At 34.5% G+C, this 26,508-nt stretch overlaps 1 protein-coding gene across 1 annotated transcript; it reads left to right on the top strand.

Moving 5' to 3' along the window:
• Window positions 1-16,261: 16,261 nt before the first annotated feature.
• Window positions 16,262-25,186, top strand: LOC144555551 (peroxidase 4-like). The gene is made up of 4 exons (XM_078303936.1): window positions 16,262-16,466; window positions 16,746-16,943; window positions 24,173-24,338; window positions 24,654-25,186. Exons 1-4 carry the CDS (start codon window positions 16,269-16,271, stop codon window positions 25,043-25,045), a joined length of 954 nt encoding a protein of 317 aa, XP_078160062.1. The 5' UTR covers window positions 16,262-16,268; the 3' UTR covers window positions 25,046-25,186.
• Window positions 25,187-26,508: the final 1,322 nt, after the last annotated feature.

Below are 26,508 nucleotides of genomic sequence, written 5' to 3'. Positions count from 1 at the left end.
CCTCATACTTTAGAACTTAACACTGAATGAAAGCATTAATGACACGAACACAATTTCGTATAATGTTTCATTCGGGGTCTGTCAGATATCATGTTCCTGGAACATATATCTATGTGATTAAAATGACAACTCCTTGTCTATGGTCTGTAAAACTTGACCATCATTTAATCCACATACTAACCTTACAGCGGTAATTAGTGTTCCTGCTAATTACCTTGGTCAGTGACCTTTTAAGAGTATATATCATCTATATTATGGAGTTTCACAATTTCAGTCATGAACTCGAAATGATCCATAAATGCAATAATACTCAAGGTAACAAAATGATATTAATAATCCAATTCATGAACAAAGCTTTATATAATCAAAATTATCGTATTATTGACTTCTAGATTATTACAAGCTAACAATATCCTCTAGAAATTCAGGTCAGTATCTCCCCTCTGGAGATCATACATACGCGTACTGGGTAAATGATCAATTAAATGACTTGTTCTTAAGTTTGACAAAAAAAATAGAACAAACAAACTTTTTTTTGATAAAAGTGGTTTAAAAACTACCAGTTTCATTAGAAACTAATTCGATCATACAAAATATGTCTTAGGACTATTACAAGATAGCCAACCAAATAAAACTAATTATCTAACCAACAAAATAATACTCTTATTGTTAGGCAATCAGAGCACAGCATGTACTTAGAGTATTACACAAAGCAAGAGATACATCATTCAACAAAGTCTAGATATTAGAACTAATATGGAGGTAACTAATTGGCTATAGAAGAGATGGCATGAGATGAAGAAGCAGTTGGGTTAGAGGATTGCAAATAGGCTGCATCTGCTGCATCCAATTCTTCTATGTCTCTAAGATAATCCCGGAGGTCTGAATCCTCTAACCCAAGATAGGGTTCTTCCTCGGAATCCCAAGAGCTGTTTTCCTCCGTTGAGGTATCGGTGTCCGAGAGGATTATAATACTGCCTGCCTGAATTAAAGTATTAATTTTCATTGGAAGGATTAAAGATAGTTTTAAAAATGAATCATCTAAGTTGGACTTGCACCAAAAGGTAGTAATAGAAATTATTTGAGAACCTAAAGAAGCTAAAGTTGGGATTGTTGTATTATTGAAACAAACTTTGTTACGTGCTAGCCATACCACCCAGATTGTAGCTGCTCTAACGAGTTCAATTAGGTATCTATCTTTTAGGGGTGTCCATGCATCTAGCAGCCACAAATCAGTTAAGGTTTCATAGTTGAATACAAAATTATTGTGGCTAGCTATCCAGGTCCATAAACTAAATATTATAGGACATGTTACAAATAAATTGTCAATTGTCTCTGATAAATTGCAAAAATGACAAGTTTGGTTTCCCACCCAACCCCTTTTGGTCAAGTTATCTTTGGTTAGTATCTTGCCCTCTCTTAAAAGCCACATAAAAATTTTGATTTTCAAGGGTATTTTAGTTTTTCAGAGGGTGGTATAAGTAGTGTTCTTGATGAACAAACAAACTTATTATATTATATTATATTATATTATTCAATCATTTATGGATCTTAAAGGGCATTTTAAAAATGATTCTCAAGACCACAGGGTTGAACAACCACAGCGGTGCTATTTGACATCTGTACTTGGAAATTATAGAATAATAACATAAAAATGCAGTACAAAATACTCTGTTTACCAAATTATAACTAACTAGCTTCGAAATTAATGATTAATCAATTAATATCTAGTTTTTTGAAGCCCCGAAATTTTTATTGATACCATAAAGGAAAAAAAAAAAAAAACCAAAACATCCTTTTTTCTGGAGAATTTCAGATTTATTCAGACTACAGAGCCAATCTGCGAACCCAAATATCGGGATCCGCATAGACAATGCAGCCCCAACAATATACTTTTTTTTATTAGAGAATATTTATTAATAAAAAAACAAAAAAAAAACTTTGGCATTATCTTAGAGAATGAGAATTTCAAATTTTGGTTGATGCTATGAAAATTAATAAACTTTGGCAGTAAGCAAATTAAAAACTTTAGTTGATGCTCTGAAAATTAATAGACTTTGGCAGTAAGCAAATTAAAAACTTTGGTTGATGCTCTAAATGCGATTTTCAAGAAGAAAAAAAAGCAAAAGTAAAACTTTTTGGTTTGGACCCCATCCACCCACAAAAAAAATGTAAAACTGGGGCCACAGATTCAATCTGAGAACTCCAATCGACTGGTTGTGTGGTCTCCGTTAAATGGAGCTGTAGATTCTCTGTGCGGCCTGAATATTGATGAAATTCTCTTAAAATAAGGGTGTTTTGGTTTTTTTTTTTATTATGGTATTAAAAATAAAAATCGGGTTGAAGCCTGTAAAAATATTCTTTGAAATATCTTTGAAGCCCAGTGAGTAAAAGATGTACGTGTCAGGAGAAATAATTTCGTGGTGGGCTTTAAATAAAATGCGGCCCAGAACTTGCTTCTTATAAATCTCTGTTGCTTTGATTTGAACTATATTACCAGTCTATATTTTTCGATGTAAGGTTAATTAGAACCGCGGAACGTAGAAAAGGGCTCAAGTTTGACTACTATATTTTCATGAAACAATTTCCCTGTTTCACTTTGTGTAGCGAGTCTATATATTGAGGTTAATATCTTCTGAGTAAAAGATGTCACTGTCCGCTGCCTTTTCTTATTATTAGATAGGGAACAGTGCATAACCTACTACAGAAGAACAAAAATGCAAGTTTGTATTTTCCATGAAGTTGCTATGTGGCTTGAATTGAAATAAATCTTAACAGGGACCTGTTATTCCGATCCTAACCGTTCAAAGTTTTTTCATGTGTGAATCTCAACGAATTAAATTTTAAATCAGAATAACAGGTACTGTTATTCCGTACCTGTTATTCCAAACGAATAACAGCAGATTTATTTCCAGCTTGAATCGGTCAATATATCTATCTAGTAATTTGTCTATAACTCGATATTTGAAAATTCTTTATCTCTATCTAGTAATATGTCTATAACTCAATATTTGAAATTTCTTTATCTCTATCTAGTAATATGTCTCACTACTAGAATTCTCAGTAATGGCAACGGTACTAGGTGGTTTTAGCAAGGGTAATAAGAGCCCTTGCAATAGAAATTGAGATTCTGATTTCTTCCGAATAAATTAATATATTTGCAACGGCAACCCCTTGCAAATAAGCACGCTTGCTAATGTCTTATACTTACCCTTGCTAATGTCTCCTATTGCGCTTGTAAATGAGTCCCAGACGGTCACAACACACTAGTTGCAAGGGGCACCGTTGCAAATAAAATAAATGATTTTGTTTACATTATTTTATTGTGTAGGTCGTTATTATTTGCAAGGGGGATCGTAGCAATTGTTTTTTAGTTGTGAAGGTCCTAACTATTTGCAAGAGGCACCCTTGCTAATGTTTTGTAAGTTGCATTTTATATTATTTTATTGTAAAAGACGTTAATTAGTATTATCCAGAGAGACACCCTTGTACGGAGACAACAAAAATTAGTATTATCCTATAACTAATGAGACAATTTGATTAAAATAAAACAAGGTGTATATATCCCAGTGGTTGTGCAGTTGAAGGCTCATCAAAAGGTCAACAGTTCAATATTGTATTCATTTACTTGTATAGAAGGTAAATGATATTAGATAAATGAAGAATCTGGATGCATTAACACAAAACAACATTACACTGGATTAGAGGTTGTAATATATTTTTTTTCAATATTACACAGGATTCCATAAAAAAATATATGGAAGGGAAAAAAACAAAAAAAATATCACATCCTACTTTACAAAGTAATTGAGATACACAAATAATTCACCAAATTGCCACAACACATACATGTATTGATTTACCAATTAAAAATTTGATTTTCTTTTTGTTGAGTAACCACTGTGTACATATGAAATTAATGTATTGTATACAACCCACAGATTAATAGAATAGCCCCCCCATGATTATCTTCATTTGAATCGACAATAAATTCACCATACTTTCAGATTAATGTATGTATTTGAGACAGGAAATTAATGTATTTGAGACAAATACTGACCATATATACAAACTGGTACGATAACAATAAGAAAAAATACTGTCCATATGTAAGAGAGAAACAATAAAAAAAAATAACATAAAGGGCTTCTATGTTTGTATATCGTACCAGTTTGGAGAAACAATAAAACATTACCACAATGTAAACTTCAATCCGAGTTTCTCAGAAAGTTTTATGGTCATGCGTCTTTGAGAGACTCAGTTTTGGAGCCTTCGAACTTGACGCAACCTGCTGCAGCTTTCTGAACAGCAGCTGGTGTGCCAGTTCAAATTGCTTTGTCTCACATTTTTCCCACACAGTACCCCTTCAAAATTTTACATAACCCTCCCATATATATCTAATGTAATTCCACAAAATATCAAGTAAAATAAGAAATATAACATCTGTTTTTGTACACATTTCTCCAACAGTCAATAATTTCTCAGAATCTGGACTGGTCATAGAAAATACTGTACCAGTAGACATTAGGGTATTAATTTTGGCCAAACTAAAATATAGTCATAATGTTAACTACAAAATCTATATAGCAATCTATACTGCTTCGGACAGCTCAATTCGCAATTAAGCCCATCTTACAAATGAATATTACATAATTATACTGCAAAATCTATACTAGCAATCTATTTCTTACCTATTGAGTTGCTGGATAAACTCGTCTGGATGGCAATTATGAACAATATTATACCGTTAGAGTTTGTTGACACAAGAGCCTTTCTAACATTTTCCCTCTAATTTAATTGACTTCACCACCGTCTCAATGTTTGGGAAAGCACTTGTATCAACACACTCTCCCAGTTTAGTGGGGTCTGGTCAGAGCCTCGGTTCCCTATTTGGCAAAGAGAAGCATGAAATTAGATTGTAGAAACCTAAATTCTCAAAGTATAATTAAAGCTTGTGAGAATTTTGTGCAGAGGCCGGTCTCACAAGGATAAAAAGAGATGAGAATTTCTATAATCAAGACATGGGAGGACAGTGAGAAGACCAAGGCTGATAATAGGTAAGATGACCTGATCCAGTGCAAAGCTGATTTTTTTTATGAACAGGACTCTGTGCAAATGCCATTGAAGCATTTCCACAAATACCTTCAGTGCAACATTTTCTTGACTAAAGAACTATACTCTGTGCAAATACCATTTAGACATTTCCACAAATACCTTCTGGCAACATTTTTAATAGAGGTACAACTGAAAGGGACATGCAAATTGATAAAAAAAAGTTTACGATTTGACCTGCCCAGTAGACAAGTTGACCATGTGCAATGATCCATCTTGTGCCCCAGTAATAGCAAAGTTGAATCAGCAGTTATCGCCATGCATGTCAAACTATCTTGATGATAATTATGTCATATACAAATCATTCTAAAAGCATTTTAATTCAACGAGGCAACAACTAATTATAGTTTGTGCAATTCTTTTAAGTTCATTGATTTTTGTCTTGCATGACAGATGCTTAACTGCATGGCTGAGAATTATTTGAAACTAACTTGAACATCTAGACTTCATCAATTCCAAATTTGGGGTACTTACCTGTTCTAAACAAACCATACATGTCTATTCAACGGGGCATTTCATCAAACACCTCGTGAGCATAGTGGAAGTGTAGCCAAATTAACAACAATGATACCAAAGAAATTTAATTAACTAATTAGTAGAAACAACATCAGTAGTGGAAGTGTAACCAATTAATTTTAGTTGATCTTGAATTTACTACTCACCAATTTGTGTATCCTTAGCAGGAGGAACAAAGGGAGCTAAGCTCAAATCTTCTTCTAGGCTCAGCAACTTGAAGAGGGAAGGGTGAGATTGATTGTGGAAGTGAGGGGAAGCCTGAAGAGGGGAAGGCACCATGAGAATCGTCTAATTGCTTCTTTGGATGAATTATCGGGGCTGCCGGGAAGCCAGTGCTACAAATTCATCGGGGCTGCCGGATGAATTATCAGATTTTGTACAGAGTCGCTCCAAGTTTGAGATATCTCAGAGGATGTACAGAGTCGCTCCAATTATTTGGAGGCAACCAAAACAATTGTGGAGGGAAACGAAATGGTTTCAGAGGGAAACGAAATAAGGGGAAGCCGGGAAGGCCATAAGAAACTGTTCAAATACTAAACTGCGTGAATTCGCAACTTCTGAGATATCTCATATGTTGCGTGACTTTTAGCAAAATCTAAACTGTTCAAATACATTATGCACAAATCTAAAAGCTCAAATAATACTAGACCCTGTGCCATCTTGAATGGGTAGCAGACACGTCACTCACGCAACATATGAGATATCTCAGAGGAAACACACAGTGAAACTGTTACAGTGAAAATAGCCTGTGAAACGGAGCAATCCATTGATAATATGCACACTCCATCACATATCAGACGGCTCATATTCATAGCCCTATTCTGATTCTAAACACATGTACAAAATAAAATATGAAAAAAATCAAAAACTAGTTTTTAACATCTTATATTTACAAAACATAACAAATATTGACAATTTCATTGAATTTCATTATTTTTAGCCTCTTCAAACTGAGCCAAAGATTGCGGACCGTTGATTTCCGTATAAGCATTCAACGGTCGATCTGCAATAAAATGACACCTAATTTCTTTTAAAATGATCAAGTTAGTACCATAAACCTTAAAAACAAAAAAAAATTGGAGTTCCAACAATTATAAGGTTCGATCCAATGTGTAATATCTATAGCCCTACGATGTCGCTATATTCCGTCGCTTGGATGGATATGTAAATGAACATCAAATTATATCAAACTCACCAACAATTAAATTAGTCGAACAATTTTTTATTTGAACGGTTCCGATCGACCAACGGATGACGTTTGTCGTTGTTCTTTCGTTAACCCACCCAACAAGAGTTGATGTTCTATAGTTATGTATGTTTGACATAAGTAATCGATACAACATGTATGTGCAACTATACAATTTAATTTGTCAAAATTATTTAAGTCATTTATATTTCGGTATAAATGTTATCAATATTATTTTAAATTATTGTCATTTAAAAAAATTAATGTTGGATTAGTTTAACTAACTGTTTAAATTTATAATAAAAAAACCAACATCAATTAGTACTCGTAAACATGACTTAATTATTTAAATTCTCGATCTATTATATTATACATATTATTCATTCATGAAAAATTCTCGATCGAAACCGTTGAAATTAAATAAGCTACACTATATATTAAATATGAAACATACATTTATCGTGATATTATTAAACATGAAAAGAGTGAAAGATAATAAGCTATTGGATTTTTATTATAGTATTATTATTTTTTCATCCTTCAAAGTATAAGTTGCATCTGTAAATAGTTCACCTACATATTTCATTAATTTCGAACCAAAATTTTAAATAATATTAGAAATTATATTTAAGATGAAATTTTGTAGTACAATAAATTTTATAATTAAAGATAAAACTTTGAATACATATTTTATTTTAGACCTTCGAGATACATAATATACACACAAATTACTTAATTAATTTTCTTCCTAAAATTTAACAACTCTTATCTCTTTATTTTACCTTAATTGAATTCTCTCCAAAATTTTGATATCTTCCCTCTTATATTTTCCTTATCATTTTTCCCTCCCAGACAAAATTTTCATTTCCCTCCCACTTTGACTCCTTACTCCTTAGCAATTCGGATCCCAAAAAGTAACTCAAATTGTGAGTTTAGATCCGATCCATTCGATCTTTTCTGGCACGAATATTAAAGACATCTGTTCATTCACCTTGGACCGGATTCTGATCGGACAGTCCAAATCTAAACTCAAAATTCGAGTTACTTACGGTAAATCAGACCCAAACAAAAGAACCCTAAACCTTATCTTCTCTCCCAGCCGCCTTGTTCTTTCATTTTTTTGGTTTCCACCCCAATCCCCCCTCCCTCCTTAGCTCGTCGAATCTACACCCAAATCAAAATCGACCTCGTAGATCCCAATCCAAGCACAGGAGAGTAATCTAGATCAGTGTCTTCTTCATAGGCTGACGCCGACATCGCCGCTTACAAGTCACAACCCGATCTAGGGTTTCTCCGTCTTTGCCACCTAACCATATAGTTCTCTCGCGCCTCCTCACAAAAAGGCTGTGGTTGTGCAACAATGGAGCCTTCTCACAAAAAGCACTGCATTTGGAGGAACTTAGATGTATATGCTTTAGTTCTTTGTTTAAAAGTACTTAAAATTTAAGTACGATGAGGTTTGTGCTTGAAACTAGGTTTTAAATTGAGTGTAGTTAATGAAATTGAGAAGTACAATATACTAGTTAATGCAATTATATGACAGGTTTTAGCATCCAACCAAAAATAGTTTGATAAATAATCTTTGTCATGCACCTATATGATGTATCCATCTAATTTAAGGAAAATTGGAGAACTGACTTCAAAATTACTCGTTTGATTTGGATATTAAATATCTTACTATACATCTTTTGTTATTGGACAGCTTCAACTAAAGCTGCATCAAAGGAATTCGAAAAGATTGGTCAGCTATTTAATGTCTATACTAACAAATCTCTATGTTTCATAATGTGTAAATTTTTATTTGGATAAGGGAAAAAAAAGTATGATCTGATACTGCTTATTGAAGAGAACAATTATTGACTCACTTCAATTATTTGTTTTCTTTAGTATATTCATTACCAAGTACATAATATTCATTACCAGAAAATAGTTCAAAGGGAATAAGATAAATAATGTTAAATTTTAGAGACATGAATTTAGACCAGGCTTCTAAATAGCTAGCTATAGCGGCGCTATAGCTTTTCCGGACCATAAACGCTAAGCTATGAGATAAAATTGCGCTAACTCAGCTACGACCGCTATAGCTATAATAGCTGACCGCTATTATCGCTATATGAGACCCGCTATAGCTACCGCTATGCTACATGATTTTTTTTTTGCAATTTATATGGACTTTTGTACTTCTATTCTTATTTCTAATGCTACATGGTCTTCTACGATAAGTATACTAAACCAAACTATATGCTTCTATTTTTATTTGTGATTTATTCTATCATTCTACATCGAGAAATATTCAAATACTAATTATTCATTTTGATTAATCTTTTTATAGTATTCATTTGTAAAATTATTATCGTTCGTTTCAATTGAAAGCTGATTTTGATTATTATTATAATTATAAAATGTTTAAATATGTATATTGACTTCATTTACCTTATAAAATTAATTGCTCTTTGTCTATTATAATATGTAATACCATGAAGTATAAACTATTAAATAATGTTACTTTTTAGATTTTTTTTCATTCTTATTTGCGTAATTGATAAAAAGTATAGACTTAGATTAGTTGTCATTTAGTTGTTACATCAATTCTCTAATATTGATTATGTTGATAATTAGTAGAAATATAGAATATAAAGTTTGAAAAGGGAAAATCGCTATGTGTGATAGCTTCCGCTATAGCTACGCTATTCGCAATAGCTTTTTTTTTTTGTCTCCCCGCTATGCCGCTATAATCGCTATTTAGAACCTTGATTTAGACTGTTGTTGTAGGAATCTCACGCGACTAAAGAGGGGTTCTGACTTGCTGAACTACAGCTTCATAGAACACAAGGTCAGTGCATTTTATATTCACTATGTCAACAATCCATCATTTATCTTTGAAACCAAGTTTAATTATGTCAATAAGGCAATAACTATCTTTTAAATTGAAGTTTAGCATTGTTGGTTAGCATTTGAATTGAACACTAACCAAACATAAACTCTTGGTTGAACCTTTTGCTTTAGCTCCAGTAGCGCATAGCCCCAAGAGTTTCTGATCTAGGCCATTTTAATTATTTTAGGATTAAACTTTTTGTATTCAGAATTACTCAGAAATCTTTATCATGTCTCTACTTAATTAACATTCATTATTTTTCTTGAAACACAAGGTTTATGTGATTTATATGGAAAGTGATACAAAAGAAGGAAATGAAGTTGCCATGATGATTCATTGAACCATGACAATCAAATGCTTGCTTCTGTTCACGATAGAAGGTAAAAGAAGAAAATATGTTGTCTTTGTTCATTTAATAAGGTTCAATTGAAAATTTTATCTTATAAACAATATATATCAGTGATGTCACTTTTAGCACTTAGAATCCAATTCTAAAAGTTTAGCACTTATTATATATCAGTGATGTCACTTTTAGCACTTATTAAATATTTTGATTGTTTATTTCATTAGGTATCTGATTGCGAAGACTATCTTGAACATTCTTAAATGCTGCTTCTGATGATTGGTGCTAATGACAAATTTCAGAATTATGCAACTAATTTCTTGACTGTAATTTATTCTGTAAAAATTGTTAATGGGTGGTTGATGTATTTTGGGTATATTTAGAAGTTCATTTCATTACTGTTGTTGTAATGTATATTGGTACAATGTATAATAATTGTACTATATTGATTAATATTTATTAAATGTTAATATCTCTATATTTCAATGTGTTTATGTAAATTTGGTTCAATGAAATTGTAACAGCTTATTGGGTTGGTACTGGGTTGGTATCGGGGTGGTACTAGATTGGTACAATGAGGGAAGATTATAGAATTAGAGCATGCAAAAAGTATTAATGATGTCTTTGCAAATAGTCAGGTGGGGTCCACGTTTGTTAACCTTGCTAATAATCTGGTGGAACCCATGCATGACATCGTTGCAAATAATAAGTGGGACCCACAAATGATATCCTTGCTAATAACTAGGTGGGACCCACAAGAGACATCCTTGCAAATACTAAGTGGGGCCTACGATACGTATGCTTGCTAATACTCAGTTGCCCACGTGGGACAAAGTTTTTGCAAGCGTGCCTTTTTGCAACGGCTGCTCTTGCAGAAAGTCTAGGGAAATGTTTTAGCAAGCGTAAGCGATTGCAAAAAGTTAAAAATTGAGTATTTGCATGGAGGTTTAAAGCAACGGTAGTTATTGCAAGCGTAGCTCTTGCAAATGGCGTTTTTGGGGCCTATAGCAAGGGTAAGCCGTTGCAACAAGCCCAATCCTACCGTTGCCATTACTGAAAATTCTAGTAGTGTCTATAACTCAATATTTGAAATTTCTTTATGATGCTTGGCGGGGCTGCCTACTGAAATTTCTTTACCTTTCTTCCGAGTTAAGAGTTAAGACCGAGTAATAAGCAAGAATTGTTCGTGGTATTGTTGAATTTTAGAGGAAAATAGAAAAAAGACAGAGAGAATGGTCTATGGTAAAAATGCATTTCTATATTGATGTATATGTTTTTTGTTACAATGATTTATGTATTTATAGTATACAAGGTTCAACTAGCCGTTACTGCACCAACGTTACCAACGGTACTATTCTTATTTACTGTACCAACGGTACTATTCATCTACTTTATATCTATTTCTAATACTAATAAAAAGAACAAATATTTTATTCTTGGTTGATCCTAGACCGCTTGATTGATGATGAACGACTGAGATTAATCTTCCAATTCTTTATTATTTTCAACACTCCCCCTCAAGCTAGGAATGTAAATATCGTACAATACTAGCTTGCTTGTCTTCGAATGGACTCGGGTCCGAACCTTTGATGAGGATACTAGCAAGTTGCTCCTCACTTTGCATGAGTTTAGTTTTGATTTTGGCTTGCATCTTTTTTTATGCCCGAAGGGATTGCATCGTCTCTAAATCTTGAAGATGGTTTCATCACCCTTGATGTTCTTCGTATTTCTTGAATCCTTCAATTAAAAATTCAAACAATCGCAGTAACCCGATCTTTGTATCTAAATTAATGTAAAATCAAGGTATTTAGCCACATTTAAATTCTTGTGTTAACTTATTAATTTTGTCATTTTTGTTATGTCTAGATTATCAAAATATTTTGTCACCACTATCAATTATCAATTTATCATGTAAGGAAATTTTAATTTATATCAAAAAAGACACCTCATTTTTGAGTTATCTTGTTGAGTCTACACCACAATCGGTTGTTGAAGAGATTGCCTCATTTGATCTTGATTTTGTTGAATCAGGTTGCTCTGACCCGCTACATATTTTTCTTCATAAACTCCCCCTAAAATAGAGGCATCAATTTGCTCCCCCTCAAGGTTAGCATTATCTCAAGGTTAGCATTATTGTTTTCTTTATATATAATTACCAACGTATCAATTTTTATTTTTCATGACCTTCGTATTTTGTATTGGTATTTGTTCTATTTGGTCATTTGGTAATTGGTTTTTATAATTGGTATTAGTGTTGGTATTTGTTTTCTTGGTTATATTTTTGGAGTTTTGTTTTGGTGACTTTTCGGCTCTTAATATTGTTTTGGTGACTATTCACCTTTTTTTTTTTTTTTTTTCTTTTTTTTTTTTTTTTTGCACTGGGCATATTGACCCAGCCACCTCTTTTAGTGGCCATCATGGATAATTTTTGGGTTAGTAAATAATATTTTTCTGGTATGATTTACCATTTTTTTTTCCTTAACCAAGGGATGAGGCTCTATGGCTCTAAGGTTCCTCTCGGTTTGAGTTTTTTTCTTTTCCTTTCTTACCGAGGGATGAGGCTCTATGGCTCTAAGGTTCCTCTCGGTTTGAGAGTTTTTTTTTTTTTATTACCGAGGGATGAGGCTCTCTATGGTTTTGTTATGGTGGCCGAAACCTTTCGGCTCTTGATTATGGTGGCTCTAGTAGCTGTTGTTATCTTGGTATGAATTGGATAGCTCTTTGTGAATGGTGTACCATGTAAATTATGATTATGTTTATGAATATTGATATTTTTGTTATGAATATGTATGAACCTTGACCCGTTTGTATGAAAACGATACCTTAATTAGATTTTAAAATAGTTTTGTAAAATAATTATTTTTCAAATTTGGTTTCTAGCAGGTTAACAACATTTTGAAAGGTATTTTATAATTTTACAAATCATTATAATTAATACAATTGTTATAGGAAAATTAGAAATTTTAATATTTTATAGAAAGGATGTCCAAAAATCTTGTGCCCTATTTTTTCTCATAGTGTTTTTTTTTTTTGGTTGTACAAAAATAATTCATTTTTTTCACACAACATAAAGTAAAAAAGAACTTCATGCATGCATTATAGAAACATAATTATTTTATGACGTTCAATATATTAACATACAATTGGCAAGAAAACTAAGTTTTGAACTTTTATAATTAAAATGTTGAAATTTATGAAAATATTTAGATGAAATATTTGAAACAATTTATTAATTGAAAGTAAATTTTATAAGAATGAATATTTCTATTTTATTGATATTTTGGCAATTGTCTATAATTTTTCATACTATTGATTGGCGCTTTAATTCTATATTGGTTATAAACGCATATTGGTTAGTTTTGGTCAAGGTACAGGTTATTGGGTAAAACATGAAATTTATAGGCTACAGTCTACACCATATGAAATTTAAATATTGGTTTTAGAGTACCACATGGAGAATCTCATGAACAGGAATTGTGCTGGATCATCTTCACGGGACCCGTTTGACCCACTAGAGACACCTTTAATGGACACCTCCATTTCTTGGTGAATGGAGAGAATACACCTTTGCCCTTTCTTTTACCGTCTCGCCTTTTTTCTCGAATTCACATCCTCTCCAGTACCTGGGAGGGTACGAATCCCTCTTTCTCCCCGTTCCTCTTTTCTTCAATCCAATTCCACCTTCCTCCTCCCTTCTCCGCTGCCTTCCCTCTCTTTGGCCGGAGATGGGAATAGAGGAACCAACGCCGATCAACCACATGCCCTTCATTTTTTATTTGTGCACTTATCGGTCTCAATTTTGGAGCTAGGGTTTGACGGGAGCAGGGTTTTCTACCGCAAAGGCCTGGGTTTCGTGTCCCTTGTCTCAGCGGACTTATGGATCACCCATGGCTCTGCGTCGTGGCTCTTCTGGTTGAATCATAGCGGATACGGCTGAGAGATATGGTGGTAGTTCGGTTGTGAGAGGAATTTGTGATCTTACCCCGCATCAAGCTCGAGGTGTATGAGGTAGGTACACTTTTAACTCTTCCTACTTCTTTTTAAGAGATCCGAAATACTTTTTTGTTGATTCTTTGTTTGGAATTTTTTTCTTGATTTTCTGGTATAATTCAGTCTCTGCTGATTCTGGTTTTTGTTTTTGTTTTTGGTACTGATAAGACAGATATCAGTAAGAGGGTTTTCTTTTTGCTGGTAAATTTGATTTCTGGGTTTTTGGGTGACAAACGCTATGCGTAGTACTTGGTGGCCTGATCGGCCTTTTGTTGTTGTATTGATTTTGGATGGCTGGAACAGTGTACTCAGCACTTGCTGGCCTTCTTGGCACTTGGTTTTTTAACTGGGTTCTACATCCACTTTGAGCCAATAATCAATACCAAGAAAATGTATTCTGTTTTCTCAGCGGTTGGGGTTTTGTTTGTTTGGATGGCCTTTACGGCTCTTGGGTTTCTCAAGTACTGACTAGCTTTGCTAGTTTGGGTGGTACTTGGCTGGTTTCCTTTTTTTTTTTTATAGTATTTGATTGATTTTGTTGGTTTGAACAGACAAGGAAAATATTACTTATCTGCCTTTTTTTCGTTTTACCTTGACTGAGGGTTGACCCCTTTTCTTGCCTCTTGTACCAGATTGGTGTTGTGTTGCGGGTTTGAATTTTCTCCCCCTCGTTTGCACTTCACCTTTCTTCTCTGGCTCTTGCTCTCTGTCACTGGGCTTCTCCCATCTAGAGGCGAGGCTAAGATTTGAAATCTTGAGGTCAGCCTTTCTTTTCTTGATTTCTTTGATTTTATGGCTGAAAGCCTTCTTCAGCTCTGGTTAGAGCAGGTTTTGTTTTGGCTGCTACACCAAACCATTTCTCTTTCCCTTTTTTTCTTTGTTGTACCAATTTACTGGTACGAGGGGATTTGTCGGTTTGGGTGACTGGTACAGTTCTTTGTTAGCTGTACCGCTCTTTGGTGGTCTGATTTTTTTTCTTTGAAACAGGTTACCAAAGTAGGTTTTGCAGAATTCTGTATTGGTGATTTTTTCGGTTTTCAGCTGCTGGTGCTGGTGCTGTTGCAGTTTGCTGAACAGATGTTCAGTTTTTTTCAAATCACAGTCCTTGTCTGTGATAATCACAGTCCTTGTCTGTGATTTTGATTTTCAGTTTTGAGTCAGGATTTTAACCTGCTCTGATACCATGTTGAATTTTAGAGGAAAATAGAAAAAAGACAGAGAGAATGGTCTATGGTAAAAATGCATTTCTATATTGATGTATATGTTTTTTGTTACAATGATTTATGTATTTATAGCATACAAGGTTCAACTAGCCGTTACTGCACCAACGTTACCAACGGTACTATTCTTATTTACTGTACCAACGGTACTATTCATCTACTTTATATCTATTTCTAAAACTAATAAAAAGAACAAATATTTTATTCTTGGTTGATCCTAGACCGCTTGATTGATGATGAACGACTGAGATTAATCTTCCAATTCTTTATTATTTTCAACAGGTATCAACAGCTGACTTCAATGCAACTTGCACTGATAAGGGGTGCTTTCTCAATCTAACCAATTAATAAATTATTAAATTATAAAGGAAAGTAACCTATGTTGACAAAGTGGCATTTCCAGCCATCTCTACGCTGGTGAAATTGAAATTTAAACAACCTAACTTGTCATTTTTACTAACTTCTAGAAAAAGAAAATATAAAATATAGGATCCCATGTCTATATAAACGTTAGCCGTTTCCGCTTGCCGCTGGACTGTTTTCGGGCCAATTTTCACCGACACTTGGCCGAATCCGCTTAGTTTTCCCCAACGCGTGGCCGAATCCGCTTAGTTTTTCCCCGCTGAACTGTTTTCGGGTCACTTTTCCCCAACGTTAGCCGCTTCCGCTTGCCGTTGGATTATTTTCGGGCCAATTTCTACCGACTCTTGGCCGTATCCGCTTGGCCGCATCCGCTTAGTTTTCCCCCGCTGAACTGTTTTCGAGTCACTTTTGCCCAACGTTAGCCGCTTCCGCTTGCCGCTGGACTGTTTTCGGGCCAATTTTCACCGACTCTTGGCCGTATCCGCTTAGTTTTCCCCAACGCGTGGCCGCATCCGCTTAGTTTTCCCCCGCTGACAAAGTGGGGGAAAACTAACCAATTAATAAAATATAGGATCCCATGTCTATATAAACTTCCATCGACCATATATGCACCTCATCATTCAAGACCAACCAAATATAAACGCGCATTCAAATAACCAAATCATGGTTCGTTTTGCTCTTATTGCTATTCTCCTTTGTCTGGGGGCAAGCTCCAATGCACAACTCTCCACTACTTATTACTCAAACACATGTCCTAATTTCTCATCGACGGTACAATCAGTCTTACAATCTTCTATATCGCAAGATGCACGTGTCGGAGCCACCCTCATTCGTCTCTTCTACCACGATTGCTTCGTAAATGTATGGCAGCAAATGTTCTAATTAAAAGTAGCTTGTTCTTATCAGTAAAACTGCAATACTATGCAATTTCAAATTTCCAATGGGTCCATACTCCATACAACAAAACTACAAGCAAATAACAATGTAGAAAATCAATCATAAGTTATATAGACTCCATAACCAATATATATATATGAACACACACCCCCCCCCCCCCCCCCCCCCACACACACACACCCTGACTTTGGAGTGTGATTTTCTCAATTTGAATTTTTGTTTTTTTTTTAATGTTGTGTGCAGGGGTGTGACGGATCAATACTGTTGGATGACACGTCAACATTTACTGGTGAAAAAACCGCTGGGCCGAACAAGGACTCACTGACAACAAAGGTGTACCAAGTTGTTGATGATATAAAGACTGCAGTCGAGAATGCTTGTTCGGGAATTGTGTCGTGTGCCGACATAGTGTCACTAGCAGCAATGAATTCTGTGTCAATTGTAAGTAGCTGCTAACTAATACAAACTACAAAAAAAATGATCAATTTTTGGTCCACATATAATTAATTAATATTATATAATATTAGATTTCATTGAATATAGAATCACATTTTATGAGATCATTATACATTCGGATTAGAGTACAATGTTAATGATCCGATAAGTGCTATTTGATCTAGTTTTTTTGTTGGATTTAATAAAGGGTACGCCCATTATGGGAAACTCAAAACCCGACCCGTTATGAATATATGCCAACCCTTTATGAATAGGTGCATTGGTTTTATATAAACCATGTATATCATTTTCTCTCAGACTCTAATCTAAAAATAAATCCGAAATTAGAGACTGTTAAGAAAGAGAAAAAAGCACTCTGTTAAGAATTGAAGGTTTTAGGTCGTGGAAAACGCAGGGCTTCCGGCTTCGGCTTGTGATTCCTTGCAGAACCAGTGATACTGCTCTACTCGCAAGATCCGCTTCCGCACGAAGATTAACGGAGTTATTTGTAAGTTTTGTCCGTTTATTAACATTGGTATCAGAGCCAGGTTATGGCATGTATTCTGGTTTTAATATACACGTAAAATCTGTTATAATTAATTTTTTTTTTCCGAAAATTTTCTGATTTTATTTTCTTTAAATAATTTCAGTTTTCTGAAAATATTCCGAAAATTAATTGTAAAGAAATTTTCAGATTTTTTGGAGAATTTCGGAAAATTAATTTTAAGATTTGATTCACAAATTTTTTTTAAATACGTATTTTCTGATTCACAAATTTTTATAAAATAGGTTTTATAAAAATAAATACGTTTTATAAAATTATTTTTTCAGATATAAATACGTTTTATATTTGTATTCATTGTTTTGGAGATTTTTTAAATGTATCTTTTTGGAGATACATAGCAAAACAGTGATGTTGTATAGTGGAAATGGGAGATGCAAAGCAATACCTTGCATTTTTAGTTTATTATGGATCTAATACAACTGGTTGGACAATTTTTTGGTCCAAATGAATCACAACCGTCCAAAGAACCATTTTTTCTCAAGAATTTTCGGTGTGTACAATTTTTATACTTCTGCATTGTATAGAATCCATTTCTGGTTCAACCAGCGCCAATGGATGGGTCCATTACTGTTTGAAATGGAGAGGTTGTATGCATCGGTTCAAACTAAATAGACTTGGTCCATTCCGGGATGGTGAACCGCGAAAAAAATTCCATTTTTGAAGCCGCTGGGGCTTGAACCCGGTTGGGTCACTTGGGAAACAATGGTCTTACCACTATGCCACATGCTATTTCTTGTTCTATTATTCATTCTATATATTATATACACTATAAAACAGATTTTTCTCTACTTTGCAACAGAATTTTTTTTTTTTTTGTTTGTATATATTATATATTATATAATATATTATATCTATTTTCATGGAAATTTTTTTTTGGATTAAACGGATTTTTTTTAATCTGTTTACATAATTTTTTTTGTTAAAATTATACATTAAATGTATAATTTCTAGTGGGAGTTTTGCACAGTGAATAATTAATAGTAATAAAATTTATAGAATTAAATGATGATTGTGAAACTTAGTGATCTTTCGATTTTAATCTATAAGTATTATTATTATTAAATTATTTCACAGTTGATGTAAAACTAGAATTGTTATGCTAGGTATTAAATAATTTGTATTAAGCCATCAAAACTGTGATATGTCCTAACCTAGTTTAATTGTAAATTCTTAGTGAAATGGCATCTGCATCTAGGAATATTGTGGCAGAACTCAATAAGGGTGAAAAACTGAATGGCGATAATTATGAAATTTGGGCCATGAAAATTCAGTATGTCCTGGAAGAACAAGAGGTTCTTTCGGTCCTGGATCATATTCTAACCGAACCAGAAAAAGGTACAACTGCAAAGCACATTGCTGATAGTGCTGCATATGAGTCTTGGAAAAAGAAGAACTCCATTGCTCGTATTACATTGCTGAGCAGTATGGATAATGATGTGATGCGTGAGTTTAGGCAACATGAGATTGCAAAAGAGATGTGGCTTGCTTTGAAGCAGAAGTTTGGTGGAACTTCTGTTACAAAACTGAGACAACTCACCATCAAGTTTGACACTTACAAGAAGCGTCCTAATCATAGCATGCGGCAACATCTCAGGGAGATGTCAAATATGATTAGTGAGTTGAAGGACGCTGGCCATGTTTTGACTGAAGAGCAACAACTTCAAGCAGTGATTCGTTCACTTCCTCATACTTGGGAACACATGAAGGTGAATCTGACCCACAATGAGAGTATTAAAACTCTCAACGATGCAGCAAGGCATCTGGAACTTGAGGAAGATCATATTGAGGCATCCAAGCCTCAAGAAACTGAATCTGCTGTGCATTTGGCTGGTTCAAGCTCTCATGGAGGGCAAGGCCAGAAGCGTAAGTCAAATTATGGTCAGAAGGGCAAACAAGAGAAAAAGCATAAGGGGCAAGATCGTGGCAAGGGAAAGGCTTCTCAGAATTTTAAGAAGCATAATAAGGCCAAGATCAAGTGTTTCAATTGTGGCAAGAAGGGTCACTATGCTCGTGAATGCAAAGAGCCCTGCAAGGTACAAATTATAGAAAAACTTTCATATTTTTCATATGTTTCCAGTTCTGTTTTTATTGCTGATTCTCATCCTTTGTGGACTGTAGACTCAGGGGCAACATACCATGTAGCCAAAGACCGTGATTTGTTTGTGGATTTTCGTCGAATTCCGCAAGGTTCAAAATGGCTTTATGTAGGAAACAACTCTCGTGTACCAGTCAAGGGTATAGGCACATGCAAGTTGGATATGCGTGATGGTCGAACCCTCCTCTTACATGATGTTCTCTTTGCACCTGACATTCGACGAAATCTTGTATCTGTAGTTGTTCTTCTTAGATTTGGATTTACTTTGAACATGTGTGGTACTAATATTAAGTTGTATCTGGATGATGTGTGTTATGGTTATGGATATGTATCGGATGGTTTTATTATTCTGGATGTTATTAATATGATGACTTCTAATACCCATTTTTCTTTAATTACATCATATGCTGATGAAAATGTTGATGTGAATGTATGGCATATGAGATTAGGCCATATTGGACAGCAACGAATTGATAGATTAGCCAAGGAAGGCATGTTAGGCCAAATTGAAAGGGTTAGTCTACCAACATGTGAAAACTGTTTAAAATGAAAAATGGCAAGAAAACCATTTGGAACAGGAACCAGATCTGAATTTCCATTGCAATTAATTCATTCTGACATTTGTGGACCAATGAATGTGAGGGCACGACATGGAGGTAGATACTTTATCACCTTCATTGATGATTATACGCGATATGGTCACGTCTATTTGATATCTCATAAATCTGACGCTCTTGCTTGTTTCACGAAATTTTTAACTTTATGTGAAAATCAATTAGACAGAAAGGTTAAGGCCTTAAGAACGGATCGCGGTCGCGAATATTTGTCTGATGAGTTCAAACAAATGTGCGAAGAAAAAGGAATACTAAGGCAACTAACCATGCCATATACTCCACAGCAAAACGGAGTGGCTGAAAGGAGAAATCGGACTCGTTTGGAAATGGTTAGGTCAATGATGGCTCAAGCAAATCTGCCAATCAACTTTTGGGGTGATGCATTATTGACAGCTGCCTATATTCTAAATCGTGTACCTTCTAAATCTGTTTCTTCAACTCCTTACGAACTTTGGACTAATAGAAAACCAGATCTTAGTAATCTGAGACCTTGGGGATGCGCAGCCATTGTTCATGATTCGTCTCATCAACATGGTAAATTGGGTCCACAAGGTAAAAAGAGTATATTTATACGATACTCTGAATATTCCAAAGGTTATGTGTTCATTGGTGAACAATCGAGTGGGAGTGTAACAGAATTTGAGTCCCGAGATGTCATTTTCTTGGAAAATGAATTTCCAAGAAAGGGTGAGATAGGTCAGGAATTTTCTCTATATGAAGTAGAGGAGCAAGATGATTTGATTGTTGCAAATCGTTTGGTGCATATTCCTGAACCTCCAACAGTATCTCATCCAAGTGGGAGCAAGTCTGTAGATGATGCTGAGCCAAGTTCAGCACAATCACAAATTAGGCAAAGCAATCGTGCTAGAGTCCCTAAACGTCATTTTCCAATCGAAAATGAATCTTACATGATTGTCATGCAAGATGAAGAAGAGCCAAGAAATATTCGAGAGGCTCTCACTTGTCCTGCTAAAGAGAAATGGATGAAAGCAATGGAAGAAGAAATGGAGTCAATGAGATCAAATAGTGTTTGGGAATTAGTTGATCTCCCTGAAGGACGCAAGGCAATTGGGAACAAATGGGTTCTCAAGATTAAACGTCTAGCTGACGGCTCAATTGAGAGGTATAAGGCACGTCTTGTTGCTAAGGGGTATACACAGCAAGAAGGGATAGACTACGAAGAGACTTTCTCTCCTGTTGTAAGATTTACTTCCATACGGTTGATACTAGCTATGGTTGCCAGTTTAGATTTGGAATTGCATCAAATGGATGTTAAAACTGCGTTTCTAAATGGCAATCTGGAAGAAGAGATATATATGGAACAACCTATCGATTTTGTTGCCGAAGGACAAGAGCACAAAGTGTGCAAATTGTTGAGATCCATTTATGGTCTCAAGCAATCTTCTAGACAATGGTACATTCGGTTTCATCAAGCAATCATATCATTTGATTTCGAAATGATTGATGAAGACCATTGTGTGTATGTCAAAAAATCCAAAGACAAATTTGTGATTCTATCGCTTTATGTGGATGACATACTGTTGGCTAGTAACAATAAAGAGTATGTACAAATCATTAAAGAATGGTTATCCTCCAATTTTGATATGAAGGATATGGGTGAAGCAGCATACATTCTTGGAGTGAAGATTGAAAGAGATCGTTCCAAGAAGATGTTAGCTCTATCACAAGAGCATTACATCAAGAAAGTACTTGAAAAGTTTCATATGCAAGACTGTAAACCCATTGATACTCCTATAGCAAAAGGCGAAGGTCTTAGTTTAAGAATGTGTCCAAAGACTCCAGATGAAAAAGCACAAATGGAAAAAGTTCCTTACTCAAGTGCTGTTGGCAGCCTCATGTATGCTATGATGTGTACTAGGCCAGATATCAGTTTCGCCGTTGGGATGGTGAGCAGATATCAAGCCAATCCAGGACAGTCCCATTGGAAAGCAGTAAAAAGAATACTTAGATATCTGAAAGGTACTGCAGATTATTCATTGTGTTTTCAAGGAGAAAATCTGCAACTCATGGGTTACGCAGATGCTGATTGGGGAGGAGATTTAGATGAAAGAAAATCTACCTCAGGCTATGTTTTCTTACTTAGTAATGGAGCTATCTCTTGGAGTAGTAAGAAACAGAGTTGCATATCCTTATCCACAATGGAAGCTGAATTTGTAGCATTTTCAACAGCAGTACAAGAAGCAGTTTGGCTTAAAAGATTTTTGAATCACTTGGGTTTCGGTGATAATGAAACTAACTCAGTGTTGGTATATAGCGATAGCCAAGCAGCAATCGCTTATACAAAAGATCCCAAGTATCACTCAAAGACCAAACACATTGATACTAAGTATAACTTCGTTAGAGACATGGTGGCGAGAAAGCAAGTTTGCATGCAGTACATATCTACACACAAAATGGTGGCAGATCCTTTTACAAAGGCAATACCTAGAGATGTGTTTATTGGCCATGTAAAATCTCTAGGGTTACGTAGATTGTAGTTATATTTTTGATTGAACAATATATATTATGTATATTTATATTTGTGGGATAAATGCAATGAATGCTATTTTCTTATTCATTTATGTGATAATTGTTACAAATTATTTAATACCAATATATTTAGCATAACACATGAGATATAAAATGAAAGGTATGTCAAACAGTTGATTGGCCTTCTCACACAGGCAATCGCTTCTATGTCTTGGTAGGACATAGAAATGAGATTGATTTTAACCTAGACATGATACAAAATGTGAGAGCAAGTGCTTAAAATATACATCGCTTTGATAGAGAATCAAGATGAGGTCATATGAATATATTATTATGACCGAAGGTGAAATACCCACAATTCACCTTAACTGTCTTATGCCAAGTGGGAGTCCTGTTATTGAATTTATATGATAAGTAGAGTTGTGGACTCAAGTTAGATATTATGTATATCTGAACTATCACTTGTACGGTATTGGATTTTAAATTAGACATACGCTCCATAAGAAATGGAGAATAATACCGTAACATATGTTTCATACCATATGTGCAATTGACCAACAGGGTAACAGAATATATGATCTCTTCTTCTTTGTTGTGTGAGACCCGCGAGATCAAAAGAATCTTATAGTACTCTTCGATTTTTTACTAAATACTTGAAGTTTCTTTTCAATTAGTTATTTTGGAATGTTACCAATGATCATGTATGATGCGATCTAATGGAACATATCTGAATAGCAAATTGATTTGGAATTAAGAGATTCTAGATAAAAGAAAAAGATCATTTGAGTGTTACATTAGGTTATATTCACTGGTGCACCAATTATGTTTATGTAACATAATTGTGAATATATAAGTATGGTTGTATCAATAAATAAAAGAGATCCTGTAATACTTAAAAATGTAACTTAATGATCTGGGGTACTGCATATTTACTCTACTTAGATGTTGTTATACATACCTAACAGTTGGATAACAGCATAGACTCTCAAATTAAGATATGCTGGTCACGGCCTATTTCCTTGTATGAATTTTAACAGAGATTAGAGATTACGTTATCTTAGTTTATAGCGGGTATCCCATTTTGTGCGAGTGGGAGATGTTGGATTTAATAAAGGGTACGCCCATTATGGGAAACTCAAAACCCGACCCGTTATGAATAGATGCCAACCCTTTATGAATAGGTGCATTGGTTTTATATAAACCATGTATATCATTTTCTCTAAGACTCTAATCTGAAAATAAATCCGAAATTAGAGACTGTTAAGAAAGAGAAAAAAGCACTCTGTTAAGAATTGAAGGTTTTAGGTCGTGGAAAACGCAGGGCTTCCGGCTTCGGCTTGTGATTCCTTGCAGAACCAGTGATACTGCTCTACTCGCAAGATCCGCTTCCGCACGAAGATTAACGGAGTTATTTGTAAGTTTTGTCCGTTTATTAACATTTTTCAATTAATTTACTCGGTGCAATACACAGCTCGGGGGACCTAGCTGGGATGTGAAACTGGGGAGGCGTGACTCGACAACGGCAAGTTTTTCTGGGGCAAATAATAACATTCCAGGCTCCTCCTCAAGCCTTCAAAATCTCATCTCAAGCTTCAGTAATCAAGGCCTCTCTGCAAATGAAATGGTTGCACTCTCAGGTACTTGAAAAAAATCTTACTAAAAAAGATAACTACAAATTCCTTCTGATAAAGCATCATACCAATTTTCTTGTGTTCAGATGAGATTTTTCATGTTTCATTGCTATTGACCGTGAAAATCAAAAGATTACAGATATTTTGTGATGTAGACAACATGGTAAATGTATCGAGAATAATCAGCTGTACAGTGCTTTTCTTCTTTCTCTCTTTGACTGATTCTCTGGGAAATTACCAAATAGGCAAATACTATACTTCCATTGGATTGCCTTAATAAATTCTACGTTCATGACAAGGTTAATTTATTCCTTCCAACAGGAGCACATACAGTAGGTCAAGCAAGGTGCACCAGCTTCCGTTCACGTATTTACAGCGACACCAACATTTACAGTTCCTACGCCAGTCAATTACAATCAAACTGCCCGAGCACCTCAGGTTCTGGGGACGACAATTTATCACCTCTCGACTTTCAAACACCCACCAGTTTCGACAACAACTACTTCAAAAATCTTCAAAATTTCGAAGGCCTTCTACACTCAGACCAGGAGTTGTATAACAACGGGTCAACCGATTCACTTGTCACGAAATATAGTAACAATGCCAACACGTTCAGCTCAGATTTTGCGGCAGCAATGATTAAAATGGGAGATATCAGCCCCCTCACGGGTTCGCAAGGAGAGATCAGAAAGAATTGCAGAGTGATCAATTAACTTGCGTATTAGCATTTTTACTGTGTATGGAGATTGTATTCGTTTTAATATATAGTTCCCTGGTAGGTAAAATAAGAAGGAACAAAGCTAGTATGTATTGGTATTACAATTTTTAGAGCCTGTGTAATAAAAACAGTGTAGTTATTTCGCTGTATTTAGTGGAATGTTCAATGTTCTTCTTCACCTTTTAATATTCATACTTCAGCGAGATTGGGCTGAAATACTTTTTGTGCGGCAAAGAAAAGAAACAGCAAAAGAGAGGTTACCTACTAAGAGCAAAGAGATTAAAAAATTTCAACCATTTTCACGAGTCAGAGGGAGCTAGCACTTGCCCCTGTTCGAAAGATTTTTAAAATATACTATTATTTACATATAGTTTCTTGAGAAATTTTTTTTTATAAAAATATACTTATACAAAATCGTTATAAATTTATATCTCATCCTAAATTTTTTTCTCAAAAATATACGTTGATTTCTATAGTTTTTCTAAAAAAATATAAAAATGTATTTAATATTTAAAATAATTATAAAATTATTCACACTTAAAAAATCCTACTAAACATTATGCCTCTGCGTCATCTTACTAAAGAGTATGGTTCTGCCCTGAGATTCATTTTTGACCACAGAATAAAAGAAAGAGATACGTAAACCTTACTTCTTCTTTTCTTTTTCTTTTTTATTGATTCCGACACCAACACGTAAACCTTACTGGCACTTGCTAGTTGCTACAGAAGTACAGCGAGTCAGCGACAACCCTCTTTAGTCATGACTCATGACACATTTTCTTTTACTTTTTGGCGATAGATAATAAATAATATTATAAGTATTATTTTGTTTATTTTGTAGATTAGGAAAAAGTTTGAAAATTGCAACATTGACATTTTCAAAAGATGTTTTTCATAGAGAAAAATAATTGCTATCTGCACTTGATTACCGGAGCACTCCAAAATTTAATATCTGATACATATGATAATATTTTTGTTTTTCTGGCGATGAAAACACATTGATAAACTAACACGCCTAGGAATTAAGTGCAAGAAATTACAAATTAATTTACACTCATTTTTTAAATAGATAAGTTATTAATAATTTTAGTTTATTATTTTAGAAAATTAAAGATACATCCATAACTGATTCCCAAAATTTTCAAAACTTTTCACTATATTAATTCTCGTAATCATAAAAAACAAAGAAAAAACATTTAGTAGAAGTCAGAGGTAAAGTCATTATGGTTGTGTCATGTTTCTCATTTTTAATATAATTACTATATAACATCACTATAATCCAATTAAAGATGTCCTAAATTATCACTCAAGGCTATCTTGACACTCGGTGTTTTTTTTTTTTCTTTCAATTACAGCCCGTAGGCACCTCACATAACTCACCCACTCTACTCGGTAATCCAAAAAGAAAGGTCTTCAAGAAATTATAAATAAACGGGTGAGAGGGTGAAACTTTGAGAG

This window comes from Carex rostrata, chromosome 6 (assembly GCF_964058835.1).
Source record: "Carex rostrata chromosome 6, lpCarRost1.2, whole genome shotgun sequence".
NCBI lineage: Eukaryota > Viridiplantae > Streptophyta > Magnoliopsida > Poales > Cyperaceae > Carex > Carex rostrata.
This window is presented reverse-complemented; position numbering and strand designations above follow the sequence as displayed.